Source organism: Muntiacus reevesi, chromosome 3 (assembly GCF_963930625.1).
Source record: "Muntiacus reevesi chromosome 3, mMunRee1.1, whole genome shotgun sequence".
NCBI classification, from domain to species: domain Eukaryota; kingdom Metazoa; phylum Chordata; class Mammalia; order Artiodactyla; family Cervidae; genus Muntiacus; species Muntiacus reevesi.
The window spans coordinates 185,433,440-185,451,585 of record NC_089251.1 but is presented as its reverse complement, the minus strand read 5'-3'; the positions used below and the strand labels follow the sequence as shown (position 1 = coordinate 185,451,585).

The following is an 18,146-nucleotide window of genomic DNA, read 5'->3' as shown; positions in this document are numbered from 1 at the left end:
TGAGAAATATTTTAATGCTCTTAGTTTTGGGGTATGATATTTTGAAATATTTGGAAATACATGATAGACATATTATCTTTTCCTTAATAATACATATGTGATCCATCAGCAGACCCTATTCTATATCAATAAGAGTTTATTGTATTTAGTAGAAGAATATTACATTTAATAGGTAGAGAAACCTAAGAGACATATGATCTTTCATATTGAACCAATTCTTGTTTTCTTTTTAAAGCTTTAGAACTCCAGCTATCAAAAGGTCAATTCTAGAAAGCTCTCCAAGAACTCCTACACCATTCAAACATGCACTCACAGCTCAAGAAATTAAATATGGTCCCCTGAAGATGCTAGTAAGTTCTAGTAGATTTCTTGGGTTAGTTGGTTTATTAATACAGATAGAAAATTTCCTTTGATGCAAATGTACCCAATCTTTCCTTCAGCCTCAGACACCGTCTCATCTAGTAGAAGACCTACAGGATGTGATCAAACAGGAATCTGATGAATCTGGGATTGTTGCTGAGTTTCAAGAAAATGGGCAACCTTTACTGAAGAAGATCAAACAAGAGGTAAACATGGGATCCTTTGAAAAGAACAACCCTGCTCTCTTGTTCCTTGTGGGCAGCCTGACGTGTCTGGCGTGGGCACTGTGGAACATCATGTTTCATGCAATATTTTCATATAAGATGCTGTTAAGAGGTACCGCCAGGCTTGGCAGCATAGCATGCCACTTTGTAATTGGGAAGCCAAGCCACTTCCATTTCCTTCCTGTTTGAACAGAAAAGATGCTAGAAAGGACAGAGGAAAGAGAAGGAAGCTGCTTTGTATTGTACTTTTTAAAATCACTGATATAGAGATGGATAGATGACTGACTGATACATAGATGTTTAATTGTTGGCTATCATGGAGAGTTGAAACTAATAAAATAATGGTTTCTTTAATTCATAGCGTAAAAGAAAGGGAATCTAACTTGCCAAGATCAAAGTTTTAGCTTGGTGTCAGGAAGCATTTCCAGCAGGTTAGATACCGAGCCTTTTGAATTTATTTTCATATGAAGATAAGAGGTTGAGAGATTGGCCAGAGATTGACTTTTTCTTCAGCTTTACTGAGATATAATTGACAAAATTATAAGACATTTGAAGTATACAATGTGGTGTTTTGATATACATGTGAAAGGATTCTCCCCCATTGAGTTAATTAACATATCTATCACCTCACATATTTACCTTTTTTCCAGTGATGACATTTAAGTTCTACTCTCTTAGCAGATTTCAACTATACAATAGTGTGTTATCAGCTATAGTCACTATGTTCCCCATTAGATCCTCAGACTTTTTTCATCTTACTGATACTGACTCTTGAGTGTAACTGTTTCTTGGGACGTTCTAGCTCTAGAAAGAACAAAGCACTTCCTGTTTGCTTTTAGGTGGAATCTCCAACCGATAAAGCAGGGAACTTCTTCTGCTCAAACCACTGGGAAGGGGAGAGTCTGAACACTCAGCTGTTCACGCAGGCGTCGTCTGTGGCAGATGTGCCAGTAAGTACACCCCGTGTTGTAAGATGCTGGCTCCCAGAACCCTGTGTGTGGCATGTGGGGCCATTGTGGTTTCGGCACTCTTTCGTGCATCATACTTCTCAGTATTCTCTCACGTTATTTTCTTATGATCATCAGTGTTGAACATACAGTGAGATTTTGTTCACGTGTTGGAAATAGATTCTGTTCTACTGCAGACTTGTTTGTTGTTTATTCACTCATGAGTTGAGAGTCCTGGCTACTTAAAAAAATCTATGGCATGTGAATACATATTTCCATGAAAACAATGCTAATTTTTACATTATCTTTTAATTTACTTGTCTTTCTTCTAAAAGTAGTACAAGTTTCTCCTGCGATCTGAAAGTAGAGCATTCCTGTGAAACCTTTGGTGGTGGTTTAGTCACAAAGTCATGTCCAACTCTGGTGACCACATGGACTTTAGTCCACCAGGGTCCACCGTCCATGGGATTTCCCAGCCAAGAATACTGAAGTGGGTTGCCATTTCCTTCTCCAGGGGATCTTCCCAACCCAGGGACTGAACCCAGGTCTCCTGCATGGCATGTGGATTCTTTGCCACTGAGCCACCATAAAGCAAAGAAGTAATTTACGTTAGGACTTATCTTACTAACAGGTGCAAAAAATAAATCGAATTTTAGAAAACAAAACAAAGAAACAAATAAAAACAGACTCACAGATGCAGAGTACAAGCTAGTGGTTGCTGAAGGAAAAGGGGTGGGGAGAAGGATGAAACAGGTGAAGAGGTTTAAGAGGTACAGGCTCCCAGGTATAAAATAAATATTACAGGGATATAATGTATAGCACCTAGAGAATCCCATGGACAGAGGAGCCTGGCAGGCTACAGTCTACAGGGTCACTAAGAGTCGGACATGACTCAGTGACTAGCACTTTCATTTTTCGCTTTCAATGTGTAACACAAGAAAGATAGTATTTTATAATAACTGTGTATGATGTATAATGTATAAAAATAGCATGTTGTACATGTTGTACACCAGAAACTAATATAATATTTTAAAGCAACTATGCTTCAGTCAAAAATTAATAAAAATATGTAACTTGAGATGAAGATGCTCATACTAGTTCTAAACTGTGGCACCTGATGCTGAGATGCTGAGTGTACTGCCTGGGAGGGAACGGGTGGTGCCATCCTCACTGCTCAGGGTATGTGCTGCTTCTGTAATAGTTGGCTGCAAAACAAAAGCAAAAATTCTCTTTGGATCTCTATTGGTTAGCCATTCATGAAAATAAATACTAATGTAGGGCTTTCATCAGAGTGAAGTGGTGTGAAGTGAACTTTTGAATAGCAGGGGATACCTGTATTTCCTCCTTGGTAAGTTGTCTCCTGTTTGGTTTTCTGTAGCATCTGAGTGTGTGCGTGCATGCTCAGTCCTGTCAGACTCTTTGTATCGGGCATAGTGCTAGTCATAGTGTATGTAGTAAATGCCCTTTATCATACACAATGTTGCATTGCTTTGGTTATGACCATTTTTTAAAACAGACTATTTTTCAGAGCAGTCTTAAGTTAGTAGCAAAGTTGAGCAAAAGATAACAGAGATTTTCCAGGTATCCTCACCCTCCCATATGCACAGCCTCTCCCTTGGCAACATCACCCACCAGGGGGTTACATTTGTTACAACCGATGAGCCCACATTGACACATCATCACCCTAAACCCACAGTTTACCCTAGAGTTCACTCTTGGTGTTATACACTCTATGTATTTGCACAAATTTATACTGACATTTATCCACCGTTATACTATAATAGGGCGTAGTTTCACAGCCCCGAAGGTCCTCCGTGTTCTGTCTAGTTATCCTGCCCTCTCCCTCAACTTCTGGCACCCACTGATCTTTTTAGTCTATACAATTTTGCATCTTCCATAATATTATATAGTTGAAATCATACAGTATGAAGCTTCCTGACTAGCTTCTTTCACTTAGTAATATGCTCTTAAATGTTTTCTGTGTCTTTTCATAGCTTGGTAGTTGTTTTGTTTTCCTCTAAGTTAACCATGTTTGTTTTTTTTTTGCCAGATCATATTTTCTTTTTTTTTTTTTAATTTTTTTTATTAGTTGGAGGCTAATTACTTCACAACATTTCAGTGGGTTTTGTCATACATTGACATGAATCAGCCATAGAGTTACACGTATTCCCCATCCTGATCCCCCCTCCCGCCTCCCTCTCCACCCGACTCCTCTGGGTCCTCCCAGTGCACCAGGCCCGAGCACTTGTCTCATGCATCCCACCTGGGCTGGTGATCTGTTTCATTATAGATAATATACATGCTGTTCTTTCAAAACATCCCACCCTCACCTTCTCCCACATAGTTCAAAAGTCTGTTCTGTACTTCTGTGTCTCTTTTTCTGTTTTGCATATAGGGTTATCGTTACCATCTTTCTAAATTCCATATATATGTGTTAGTATGCTGTAATGATCTTTATCTTTCTGGCTTACTTCACTCTGTATAATGGGCTCCAGTTTCATCCATCTCATTAGAACTGATTCAAATGAATTCTTTTTAACGGCTGAGTAATATTCCATGGTGTATATGTACCACAGCTTTCTTATCCATTCGTCTGCTGATGGGCATCTAGGTTGCTTCCATGTCCTGGCTATTATAAACAGTGCTGCGATGAACATTGGGGTGCACGTGTCTCTTTCAGATCTGAGTTAACCATTATTTTAAAAGTTTGTAATTTGTGAATGATGACCCTTTCTCTTATGAAGAATCAGAGGTAATAGCAATTGCTAATATTTATTCAGTGTGTACAGAGTGGTGATTAATATTCTCAGAGCTTTAGATGCATTAACTCAGATATCTAACCCTCACAAGTGCCCTACAAGGCTGGTAACATTGTCATTTCCATTATACTAGTAGGGAAACTGAGGCATGAGGAAGCTTAGTCACTGCTTAAGAGTGTATAGCTTATAAGTGGTGGTTCTCGGTTAGAACTTTGGGTCTAAGTTCCATTCTTTTCACCTTTAAACTATACTACCATTTAATCTGTAACTCGGAAAGATTTCTTACCATTATATGAAATGAGCAGTTCTCTCATCAGAGCTTAGCAAATCTTTCATTTTAAAGATGTGTCTTTATCAACTCATTTAGTAGATGTTTTTGAGTGCCCTGCCTCATTCCTGGAACTGTGTGGGACCTCAAAGCTTTTTGTTTTAGTGATGTTTGCCCCAGTGGGATTAGGGTTAGTGCAGAATTGAGTTCTCCATTTAGCTCATTGGGCAGAGAATTTCTGGCAGATACCTGCATTTTTTTCCTGCTAAAGTGTGTCAACTCATAGTAATCTACTCTTTCAAGTGTTAGAATTCTGTCAGTCCCCTTATTATCCTACCTCATTTCAATTTCAAATTATTCTTTTTCCCTTTAGAATATTCTTACAAGTTCCGTTTTAATGACGCCAGTATCAGAAGATGAAGATAATGTTCTCAAAGCATTTACAGTACCTAAAAACAGGTCCCTGGCAAGTCCCTTGCAGGTAATTACTATTCCAGCATTGGTATCTAAAAAGTCATTCACTATAAAACTTAAAAAAAAAAAAAAGTTTTAGATGTAGTGTAGTGATGCTTTTAAATAATTCCCAATGTCTAAAAGACTCCTAAGATTCCTTGTTGCCGCTCATGAGACTCACTGAAAATTTTTTTATTAGAGCAAGCTTCCAAAGAATGATGAAGTGAAGCATTTCTTACTGAGACTAAGATTGTTAATCACATGTGACAGTATCTCTTTCTTCTGCTTTTAAAGGTTTTATTAAATAATTGGTATAGTTTACTTTTAGTTTCAAAAGTTTTACTTTTTCTATTCCCTCACTAAGCCATCAAAGCTCAGACCTTGTTTAGATTTTCAATGAAGTTTGAAATTAGATAGCTAGAAAAGAATTACAACATATTTGACTATCAGAATGAGAAAGTCAACTGTCAGTGTTATGTGGCTAATCTCTGGTTGAACATCTGCTCTCGGGTTTTAATATCAAAAGAGATTTCCCTTTTTCTGAAGTAGGTGTGTGTCGATGAAATACAACAAATTCCAAATTAATCCTGAACCAAATGTAAATAAGAATGCAAATTTGCTCCCTTAAATTATTTACAGCGGTTCCCAGCATTAAATAACACAGTACCCAGCCACCTGCAAAGCACCCCGCTTCATCTCCCCCTTGCCACACTGAGGGAAAAACCATAAACCCTGGAGCATATAGAGAACCTGGATTCGGAAGGGAAAAGTCATATTTGTCCTGTGAGGGAAGGCACAGTATGAGACGGTGTGATCTGAAAGAGTGTCCTGTTCCAGGATGGGCTTTCTTGTCACTGTGGTGGGCCTGCACTCTCCAAATTAGAAGAATCTTAAAACTACCCCCTTTAAAGCATTTGTGATACTTAGCATTATTTTTAAGAAATGCAAATACAGCTAGAAGGGCTGTAGGCACACTTTGTGTCTTAATTCCATCAGATTGCTCTGCTTGGACTGATCCTACTGCTTTGATAAAAGATGACCATTGATTAGAGTGTGGGCTAGGGAAAGACAGTCCTTGAGGGGATCCAGAGTCTTTCCTGAGTTGATCAGGCCTGGGTAGAAGTGTGAAGAAGACTCAGAATATGGCACAGAATTGGGAGATGAGGAAAAGAACAAACTCTGCATAAGGGGGAACCCAGAAAGGAAATTAGAAGAAAGCAAAGGTCACCCATTACAAAATTTTACCTAGAGCTACTCCTAGATCCAGAATGAAAACGCTTTTTTTGTTTGTTTTTCTTGCCTTCTTCCTCCCTGAATTTTTTGGCCCTGGGTTTCCAGAGGATAGGATTTGGCTAGTGCTATTAGTGTATTTATTAAGCTTTATTATTAAGCTTTTAATTAATTAATTTTTATGTAATTTTGTAACCTAGGCTAGGATCTGACATATTTATAGTAGTAAGAAAAAGTGCATTCTAAGTGCTAAATTGCAACATGTAAATATATTTGGGGACAGTTATCATTATGAGGTTGAAAACCCTTGGTTCTTTCCCTAAAGCTAAATCCTAAAGCTTTTGACCTAACCAGATAGTGTTCAGCAAAACCTAAACCTAAACTTTTATGCAAAGATAAAATATATTAAGCCAAACACAGTACAGATATCAAATATGTATTATATAAAACTTGGCAACAATATCAGTGTTTATAAAAATAGGTTGGCTAATTCTTACCTTAAATGTTTTAATGCTATTGAATTAAAAAAATAATCAATATGGAACTTTATTATCATTATATTTTATTTAATGAGACTATTGGGTTGGCCAAAAGGTTTATTCAGGTTTTTCCATAACATCTTATAAGCAAACTTCTTGGCCAATCCAATATTCCTCATCCTTGAAGCTCAGTATTAAGTAGTTGCTCTGTTTTTAATTAATCTGTATTTTCTAGCATATCAATGAGTCATGTTTGGTACTCTTCAGAGTCTATCATTGTATCCTGAGATTAAGCCACCTACACACATCAAATGTGAAGGTAGCAGTTGTCAGCTCCACCCACCTAAATAATTGACACCACAAGCTGATTTTGGGGTCAATGCTTTCATGTACACTATATGATTTTACTGATGTACACCACTCAAATATATTTTAATAACTTGCTATAATAGATAACTAATTCATTTTAAGAGTGAATGGCACCTACCAAGTATCTCCTTCATTTTGTGTCATGGAAACCTAGCTTCTAGTACCATAGAAATATATGATTTCTAAAATGTTTCAAAGTTTTGTGATAAATATTAGAAAATGCATCAGGTCATTCATTCTAAATATTTAAGCATATATTGCCTATATTTCATATAAACCTGGCTCAACAATATTTATATAGATTTCTAAGCAATTTAGTAATCTTTTTGTTAAAACCATTATGATTTATCATATATTTCCATTGATAATTCAATTTGACCTAATTGAACAGATTTTTCATGCCATGGTACTGTTGAACATATTGTGCATTTGCTAACTGACCTGGCCATTCAACTTGAGTACTTTATATCATCTAGAAATTTTATAATTTGTACTTTTAATAAATGTATCAATTTAAATGGGATTTTATCCAAGCAACCTAGACATTTCGTTAGAGTACATTTAATTAAAACAACTAAATTTGACTCCTAAAATATTTTAAAATTCTGATACTTCTAAAATATGAAATATTTGTCAGGTGAATACTGCAGATGATTGTCCATCTAACTGACTAAATGCATTTGCTTCGGTACAAGAGAAGTTTATTGACAACTACACCAACACGGCAATTCTGCGTTCTGTCATTTTAGTGTTAATGGTTCCTGACTTAATCACACCCACAACACTTTAAACAGAGCAGTTATTGTTTTGGGATTTTATAGTTCAGATTCTAATGCACATGTAAGTGCATATGCTTATACATAAGTCACTTCAGCCATGTTCGATTCTTTGTGACCTCATGGACGGTAGCCTGCCAGGCTTCTCTGTCTGTGGGATTCTCCAGGCAAGAATACTGGAGTGGGTTGCAAGGCCCTCTTCCAGGGGATCTTCCTGACCCAGGGATTGAACCTGTGTCTCTTATGTCTCTTGCATTGGCAGGAGGGTTCTTTACCACTAGCACCACCTGGGAAGCCCTGCTTAGACATGAATCCATGTAATAGCTACATTTCCTTCCTCTGTGCTTGGAACCAGCCATTTCCCCAAGTGCCATGATCTTTTAGTGGGAAAGGGTATGTAGAGACCAAACTCAGGCTGCTAGGCATGCCCATTTGTTATATGGATTGTCATTGAGAAGCAAAGAATTTTAATAGCTTGAGCTTTCCATGTATCCTCTAGTCCATAAGCTATAATGTTTAGAGGCAAGTATAAGCCATTATTTTATGCACAAACAATGTTATATTTGTTTTTGAAATTATTTATGCTTGATCTTTTTTAAAAAGGAATTTGCAGCAGCTGCATAATTATATAGTTGGATTTCTTCTTTTTTTTTTTTTAGTTGCCTTAACTTTAAAAACAAACAGGGACAGGACTCATAATAAAAATGTTCTGAGACTTTTTTGATATTTGTGTCTTTCAGGTAGCTCAGAATATGTGAGCTTTTCAGATTATTGTGCCAGTTTCTCCATGTTGTATGGTGGTAGAGAATAGTCTAGAAGGTTATAAAATGATCACAAATGAGGAAATAGATACTCAGCTTAGAAAACTTGCAGTTTGGGATGGAAAAGGCAGGTTCACTGTAGAACCCTTCTGGATCCTGCTATTTGAAAGTTACTCTGAAAGGGGCCAAGACTGGCAGACAGACAGACAGACAGACACACACACGCGCCGTGCATGTAAGGAGAAAAGAACTGCCTGTGCTTTTGATTTGCTTTACATTTTGAAATAAATAACATTTTGCCAATAAACATACCCTAAGATAGACATTTTCATTGGTAGATCTGAAACTACACTTAAGTTAAAAGCCTCTGAACTTGTGTATTTTTCTCTTAAATTATAATTTTCTTTTATTCCCGTTTAAAACCCAAATGTAAAAGATGTGTTCATATGCTTTTTACTCACTCTCTTTCCTCTTTTTTGTAACCACAGAGTGACAGCCTTAAATTTTAATTTCCTGACTTGGCTTGTCTTCGCCTTACTTTTTTAAAAGTGAGTTTAATTTAAGTAAATTTCTCAAGCTATTAATACTTAAACACGTTTGCACAGCATCAAAGAATCTTACAGTATTATTGCAAGCAGCTGAAACTCACTTTTCCAGTTCCATGTGCTTTGGATTGCTCCTAACTTTAATATGAATTGTTTATGAATTTTTCAAACAATGAGGCAAACCCTTTTTGCTTGATCGGCATGGCTAAGAAGTGTGATACGTTAGCATGCACACAACGGGCACCTGGGTTCTAATCCAGACTTCACCAATTTCTAATTGCATGTTTTTAATTCATGAACTTCTTCAAACGAAAATGCTCATCAGTATACTGGGGACTGTAGTTTGTCCTCCATTTATCATACAGGGTTGCTGTGAAGATCAAGTGGATATAATATTACTTTCAGAATGACAGCACTCCCGCCAGCGTGCACTGGTGGAGCCTCTTTTAGATGGTCCCTGTCATTAGAAACGTATGCAGGGAGGCTTCACCAGCAGCCAAGTCCGCTTGCACTGAGGTGCGTCATTTCTTCTCACATGTTCTTTCTCCTTCCTTCTTCCACTCTGGCAGAACTGTGTCAGTGGGTCACCAAAAGAGATTGCTGATTCAACTGATTCCTGAAAAAAAGGTAGTCAGATCTCTTCGGTATTATGGAGATCAAACAACTGACTTACTGGTCTTCTCATTTTTCTGCTGCCTGTGTTGGCATGTCAACAGACTTAGAAACAGTCCGTCTCCATGTGACATAGATCTTTCCGGGCATTTCTTAGTGTTGGTATGCTGTTGTTGACCTGCTTCCCTGGATACCTCTGTGTTCACTTAGTTCTCCCTTGGGTCACTTTTTTTCCACTTGCCCTGGCAGAATTTCATATAGCTGTTAGTAATATTTCAGCAGCCTTCTTTCAATATATCTTATAAAATAACTTGGCCATATATAGTTTTGGGATGAACTGGAAAGGCTGAATGAGTGAGGAAAGAAAGTTGAGCTCAAATTCAGAGTGCTCTACCCCAGAGAGTACAAGACCTGGATTTTTTTTTTGTTTGTTTGGTTGGGTTTGGTAAACACTGTGATATTGGATTTTCCTTGGGCCAACAAAGGTATAATTGCTTTAATTGGCACTTGCTTTAATCTTAATAGTTAAAACCAATACGTTACTAAGGAAAGAGGTTTTCTTCCAAAAAACTGTGACAACTGAGGTTATGTGATTAAAACTGTTGGGGAATCTATCAACAAGTAAGATGAAAATATCCCTAGAGACACTGGGGACAAACTCCAAATTTGGAGAAAGACCATTCTTCATAGTAATTGTTAACTTAGGTCTGGGTGGCATGTGGAAGCGCTGGTGGGTGGGGCACCCCCAGCACCGTCTGCACCTTTGATCCCTTAACTTTTAGGGCTCTTTTCTATGGAGAGTTATCAATCCTGAAGTTGGGCACATTTGATTGTTTTGTGCAGCATTTATGCACAGGAAAAGTTTGATAACAACTAACCTTACCTCAGTGACCCTTCGTCTCAGGTTTATTCTTGACTTTCAAGATAAAACTAAAGATTTCTACATTATCTCTTATAATGAATACATTTTAAAAGATGCCTCTTTGAGACTGAGTTCTGATTTTTAGACTTTTAGTTCTGGGCTTCCATGATAGCTTAGTTGGTAAAGAATCCTCCTGCAAGGCAGGAGACCTGGGTTCGATCCCTGGGTTGGGAAGATCCCCTGGAGAAGGGAAAGGCTACCCACTCCAATATTCTGGCCTGGAGAATTCCATGGACTGTATAGTCCATGGAGTCGCAAAGAGTCAGACACGACCAAACGACTTTCACTTCACTTTCACTTTAAAAGTCTTTTCTATGGATAGATTAAATGGAATAATCACATAATTCTTAAGTCTTTTGGACACCATTTATATCTGCTATTATTTTTAAAAATGAAACAGAAAAATGTAAAACCATCTCATAAGTTGCTTTGGTTTTACAAAATCATTCTCTTATGACTTACATAGGTTTCTTATGAGCTCTGTAAATTGTACAACACATACCCTGCCAAGGCTGTTGATATCAGCAGTTATTGTGTGAAGTTGCTCTATGAATGTCACAACAATAGTGGTTCTTGTTCAACGTGATGAAAAAAACCATTCATATTCTTAGTGAAAAATATGAAGATAATCTAATTCCGACAGAAAATCACCTGTGGACATGGTTTTGTCTCATTTGATTTCTTCTGTTTTCTGCCGAGGATCAGAGTATTTATTTAAAGTGCTTCAGCAGGATATCCCAGTTAGAGCTCTGACAGCCTGTTTACAGTTCATCTCTGCCCAGGGGCGGTCAAAGATACATCGTGGATAAGTGAGATGACTTGCGGGCAAGAGGAGGAGGATGTGTGGCAGGATTATTAACTTTGAAATGAATTAGGGTAGAGTGACATGTCTGCAACAGCCCCATGGGTTAGTCATTTAACAAGGATTCATGTGCAGAAATTCTTACCAATTCTTTAGTGTAAGTGAAACTAACCTTTATAGAGAGGGAATAAGGAGGATACACAAGGATCTACTTGACAGTATTTAAAAAAAAAAATCCTTCTAGCATGAAGACATTTAAATCTTCCTTTGTTAAACTATTCTGTCTGCTTGAAAAGTTGGCCTAGGACCCTAAGGCTTCAAGGTAAGGAGGGAGAAAGAAATTACAAGAAGAGGCAGCTGCCCTTTCGGCTGGTGGACGTCAACATTTCTTTTCTTACCCAGTACTTGACCTTCTGCTCTTACTTTGCTTTCGTGAAGTAGGTATGTGACTGCTCTGACCAGTTTTTCCATTCTTGGTTGTAAAAAATACTAGCTTTATACTTTCAAGATGCAGAAAAGGAGCTGTCCTCTTAATGCTCTCCTTTTTGTTCCGGTCTGTTTTTCTTGCACAAAGTGGGTACTGCGCCCTGCTGTCTGTCTACACTGGGAGATTTAGGTGTTCCAAGTCATCTTGTCTGCTCTCGGCTATGAGCCTCAGGACTTGGGTGCCCCTGAAATGCGCTGCTTTCTGAAATTTGGATATTTCAGTTAACTTGATATATTTCTTCATAAATTTCATTTCTACTTGGGAGAGGCTGATTGAATTTTTTTCAAGAAATTAATTTAAAATATAGGGTACATTCTTTGTATTGATCTTGTTTTAAATATCTGGTCCTGGAGGAAAAGCCAAACATGAATAAAATGATGAGCCATCTGAGAGATCCAACAAAACACGACGCTCAAGTTGAAAATATACTAGGGGGTGATAATTGTTCAGGAGAATCAGGTGATTCTCCTGAACAGACATTGGGAATTCTGAATTAAGTATCATATTGTCAAGTGTCAGAACTTGACTTTTACTAAGAGACATTGTAAAAGCAAGCATGTTGTTATTTAGTCGCTAAGTCATATCCAACTCTTTGCCACCCCATGGACTGCAGCCTGCCAGGCTTCTCTGTCCACTGGATTTCCCAGGCAAGAATACTGGAGTGGGTTGCCATTTCCATCTCCAGGGGATCTTCCCAACCCAAGGACTGAACCTGGGTCTCCTGCATTGGCAGGCAGATTCTTTACCACGCAGCCAACCTGGAAAGTCCAAAAGCAAGCATAAGATTCTTTTAATATGGTACTTTAAGATACTTAATTTCATTTAATATAGAAACTTATTTTGTATTAATTGAAGCATAGCTAAGTAGAAAAATTCTTAGCTAGAGAAAAACATAAACCGTCCTCTCTTCCTTGCTCCTCACTTTTACCTCCATTTTCACTTTTTTTTCTCCTTTCCCTCTTATTTGTTTGTCTGTATTCTTTCAAAACATACATTTTTTAGTTTTGTGTGTATCTTTATTTTATGTTTACATATAAGATTAGTATATTAAAATATTCTGCATCTTCTTTAGTCATCTGATTTTATTATCAGTGTACTTTGTTCTGTGTTCATCATTGATTCTAAGCCCTGCATAGTACTCATGGTAGACAGCCATCATCTTTAATTATTCACTCTCAAATGGTAGTTATTATATGTCATATTGTTATTTTGTCTCACATTGTCATATGTTACGATGTCACATTGTTATATGTCACATTATCATATATGTTCTATATGTGTTCCTACAAACACAAGCTCAATAATTACAATGATTCCATTAAATTTTATTTTGTTAATTGGGTTTCTTGTGTCATTTTGGTGTTCCAGTGCTGCACTGAAAAATGTTAGCAACAACATGTGAGCAATCAACTAAACTAAAATATGGGATTTGAATGGACAGATTTACACCAGAGAGATATGTATATTTAATCCACTTCCTTCAAACTAGAGTTCACTGTTGTTTAGTCACTAAGTCATGTCCAACTCTTTGCAGCCCCATTGACGGCAGCACACCAGGCTCCTCTGTTCTTCACTGTCTCCTGGAGTTTGCACAAATTCATGTCCATTGAGTCAGAGATGCTATCTAACCATCTCATCCTCTGTTGCCCCCTTCTTTTGCCTTCAGTCTTTCCCAGCATCAGGGTCTTTTCCAATGAGTCAAACTACAGAAACACCATTTATTCAGAACTGTATCATAGAATGCTTAAACTACCCTGGTGATTTTATTTAGAAAACATTAAATGTGACTCAGTGGCAGAAGTCAGCCCAGAACAGATGTCATCTTTGTCCTGTCGTTTTGTGATTCACAGTTCCAGGAAAATATTATAATCAATCTTGCTTATGTAGTATTTCAAGTTATGTATTCAGCCTCTGAGCCTTGAGAGTAAACATGTGTAAACTTGGATGGTGCTTTTACGTTGGCAGTGAGCTGGCACAACAGATTGGGCAGAAACTGGGAAATCTAGTTTGTGTCCTGTGAAAGTTTACAAGTTAGAAACACGGCACTGTAAATCTTATGTCGCTGAAACCTTGTTCCAGACCCTAGGCAAAGAAGTCCCATCACCACACAAACACTATATTTGTTCAGAATTATCCTACCTCTCTGTTAAATAGTCTGATGACTTTAACACCTCATCTCAGTGTTTCTTCCTGCATTCTGAGGCCCTGCTGACCGGACCACACATTTCCCATTCATAAGAACTCTGAACGAAGCGGCAACTTATACATACTCATTAGAACCTGGATTCACACTCCTACCTCATCACTTCTTAGCTGGATGACTTTAAGGATGTTGCCCACGTTCTCTCGTCCTGTAAAATTGCCTGCTCTGTAAAACGGATGTAATGAGCCATACCTAATCCACAGGTGTTTGTGAGAATTAAATGAGATGATACATGCAAAATACTTAGAAACATGAGTGCTACTCATGTTTAATCCTCTTATTCCTTCCTCCTTGTCTCCCTGTCCCTCCCACAAGCAATGTACAAATTGCAGCTTCCTGACTCTTTCATATTATTTTGCCACCTGGGTTACCCTCTTTACCACCTGTCGATCTCAATGCTGCCTATTCATGCCCTCTGCCGAGAGCTTGGCCCTGGCTGTTCCTGGGCGTCCTATCTCCTCTTCTTCTGGCTGTGGCACCACAAATCTTTCATCTGCCTGTCATCACTTCACTGGTGTCAGGGGTTCGTTTTGCCTCTAAAGCAGGGGTCTCTACCTCTGGGATCTCATGCTTGATGATCTGAGGTGGAGCTGTTGTAATAATAATGGAAGTAAAGTGCACAGTAAATGTAATGTGCTTGAGTTATCCCGAAACTATCCTCCCGCCCTTGGTCCATGGAAAAATTGTCTTCCGTGTAACTGATCCCTGGTGCCTAAAAGGTCAGGGACCACTGTTCTGAGGGACACTTGAGGCTCTAAAGAGCAGAGGCCTTTTCTTTTCTTGTTCTTCTTCTGTCCATGAGAAACATCCCACTTGGATATAAATACTAGGAATAGCTGTGCTTTTTCTAAACCACTGACTTACTTTTGAGCTTATGGACAGCAAATCTTACAACTGCTTGTGTTTCTGTTTCCCTCTTTGCATTGACTGCTAGAGAGCTCAGAGTTAGAGATTTACATCTTGTTGGCGCATTATACTTCATGGCGAGTATTTTGAATCCAAATCTCACCTCTTTGTATTGTTTATTTTTTCCACATTTCTTGGTGACCCACCCTTATCTATGTTTTAAATCTTGTTCATTTACATTCATTTTGTAAGCATCTTCCATACTCTTGGGAGCTAAGTAGGGCAGACTTACTGCTCTAAAGAGCAGAGGCCTCGCACAAATCTTACATATTCTGGCTTGAAGCGACATGTGGGGCATGTGGCTTTCCTGGTGGCTCAGCGGTAAAGAATCTGCCTAGGATGCAGGAGACGCAGGAGACTGGGGTTAGATCCCTAGATCGGAAAGATCCTCTGGAGGAGGAAATGGCAATCCCCTACAGAATTCTTGCTGGAAAAGTCACATGAATAGAGGACCCCTGTGGGCTATAGTCCATGGGGTCAAAAAGAGTCGCACATGACTGAACACGCACACGTGGAGAGCAGGTAGGAGCTGGGGCTAGGCAGAAGGCAGACACAGTTTCAAAACCATTCCACAGCTTCCCCATTGATTGGCTTTGGGCAAGTTATCTGCACTTTCTGAGTCTCCATTTCCTGCTCAATTAAAGAGAGAATGAACCCCCACCCAGGGTGGCTGTGCTGTGTAAATGAGATCATGTGTGTGAAGAATCTGGATCCGGATGCTGCCTGTGAGATATTAGTTCCATCCTGTATCTTTCAATGCATCTTTAAAAAGTAAGCTCTTCTAATAAATAGAAATTACTTAATTAATTGGTATTTCATTGATCAATATCCATTTGAGTTGATATATTTAAATGTAATTAACTTGATTAAAAATATGTACTATGTTTAGTAAGGGTTGATCAATTCTGGCACCTATGGGAGCTGCTGCCGTGGGCAGCTCAAGCACTCACCACTTCGCTCAAAGAGTCAGTGCCCACAGCTCACCTTAGGTATGTGGGGGACTGGACTCATTCCTGTCTCTAAGTCTGTAAAATCTGCTCATAGACAAAAAGCACTCAAACATGAAGATACAGCTGGATCTTATCATACTGCTTGGAGTGGGTTTTCTCTCTTCATGACAAACAATTTCTGATAATTAATATCACTTAAGAATGCTGAATTCCTGGTTGTCAGAGTGAAGATTTTATCTGACAAAGGCTCCCCGTGTCTCCCACTTGCTCTCTGGAGGTCAGCATTTTTTTCTGCTGGGCCAGGTGGGGTTGGGAGCCCATGCGTGGGCTAGAGCATGTTCTTCGCGCTCTGACCTTGCCCTTCCCCTCTCTCTGCCCACCCCCTTAGCCTTGTAGCGGCGCCTGGGAATCCGCATCATGTGGGAAGACAGACGATCAGATGACAGCTTCCGGTCAGCCTCGGAAATACGTGAATGCCTTCTCAACCCGGACTCTGGTCATGTGAGACGTTTGCAGACAAGCATTATGGTTTTCAGAACACTTCAAGTTGACTTGGAATATAGCATTCCTCTACATGAAACTTTTCATGAATGGGAGAAGAGCCTATTTTTGTTGTGGTACAACAGTTGAGAGAAGCACCAAGTGCATTTAGGTGGGTGAAATCGTGTGAGAGTTCACCCACCTAAACGGATTTTTTAAAAAATTAAAAAGTGTAACAGTTTTACCTAAATTATTAGGTCATGGATTGTAGTCAGTGGTTAGTATCTTAATGCAGATTTTTTTTAAAAAAACATAAAATGATTTATCTGTATTTTAAGAGGATCCAACAGACCAGTATTTTTTCTGTGATGAGGTTTTTGAAATTTAACACACAAAAAAGGTACTCCAATATTTCACTTTTCTCAATCACTAAACACAATGCATTACTATAAATGTTGGCTTCACTCCGTGGAATAAGGAATCAATATTGTAAATGCTCATTTATGGTCAATAACATTGGAGGTACGTTTATTGTACCAAACCATTTTATGAGGGTTTTTTGTTGTTGTTGTTGTTAGCTTGCTTTAAAAATTATTACTGTATGAAATAGTTTTATAAAAGATTATATTTTTATTCAGTAATTTAATTTTGTACATGCCAAATGAAAAAAAAAATGTGTTTTGCTGCTATGGATTTAGCCTGTAGACATGCTGCTAGTATCAGAAGGGCTGTAGTGCTTGGGAGGGAGAGGAAAGAAACTTGGTGTTAGGTGATTGACTATGCACTAGTATTGTCAAACTTTTTTATTTTATATATATATATACATATATATATATATATATACTTTTTTCCTTTTGTAATACATTGGAAAACTTATTTGGGAGATTTTGCATTTGTGGTTGTTTCTTGTTTTTTTTTTTTTTTTTTGTTCTTGTTGGTTTATAAGAGGATGCATTGCACTTCTTTATTGGGAGATCTGTGTTGTTGATGTCCTGTGTTTTGTTTTGAGTTCAGCCTGACTGTTCTTTAATTCAGGGCTTATGTGTTTTAATCAGCATTCTCCAGAGTCCTTAAGTGTATGCTCTCAGAACTGCCACACACAACCTGTGTGTTTGCAGCTGGGGTCAATAGCCAGTTGCTGCCTTAAGAACCTTTGGTGCAAGATGGCCGGTACTGAACTTTTGATATGACAGTGTACTTACTGCCTTGTAGTGAAATAAAGCTGTGCCCTTATTTTACTTACTTTTGACTTCTGTCTTACTTTTGATTGTGGACAGTAGTTACACTTTTAGGAAAATGAAGTGAACGCAGAGCACTTTTCCTCTGTTAATAATTGGCACACCATCTGAACTTGAAGAATTCAAGAGTTGTAACTTTGGAGAAAGAAGAACAGGCAAGCCAAGTTAGTTCACAAATGATCATGTGCAGAATGACAGCTGGGAGGAATCTTCCAGAATCTAGTTCACAATCTTCTAGCATCAGTCAAGGCTCCAGAAGCATTTAAATTGGGGTAAGGCAAAGAGAGTTGATGTACAAGGGTACCAATACCACAGATGTGGGCAGTGCGTAGGAGGACACCATGGGTAAGGCCTGCACACGAATGCAGGCCTGAA

At 38.4% G+C, this 18,146-nt stretch overlaps 1 protein-coding gene across 3 annotated transcripts in view; it reads left to right on the top strand.

Moving 5' to 3' along the window:
• The window catches only part of MYB (MYB proto-oncogene, transcription factor), a 34,153-nt gene extending 17,595 nt beyond the window's left edge, over positions 1–16,558 (top strand). For all 3 annotated transcript variants that reach the window (XM_065927771.1, XM_065927772.1, XM_065927770.1), the window contains exons 12-16: positions 236–350; positions 441–566; positions 1,424–1,534; positions 4,932–5,039; positions 16,442–16,558. In XM_065927771.1, the coding sequence (XP_065783843.1) occupies positions 236–350; positions 441–566; positions 1,424–1,534; positions 4,932–5,039; positions 16,442–16,558 (577 nt within the window). The remainder of the gene's footprint in view (positions 1–235; positions 351–440; positions 567–1,423; positions 1,535–4,931; positions 5,040–16,441) is intronic.
• Positions 16,559–18,146: the final 1,588 nt, after the last annotated feature.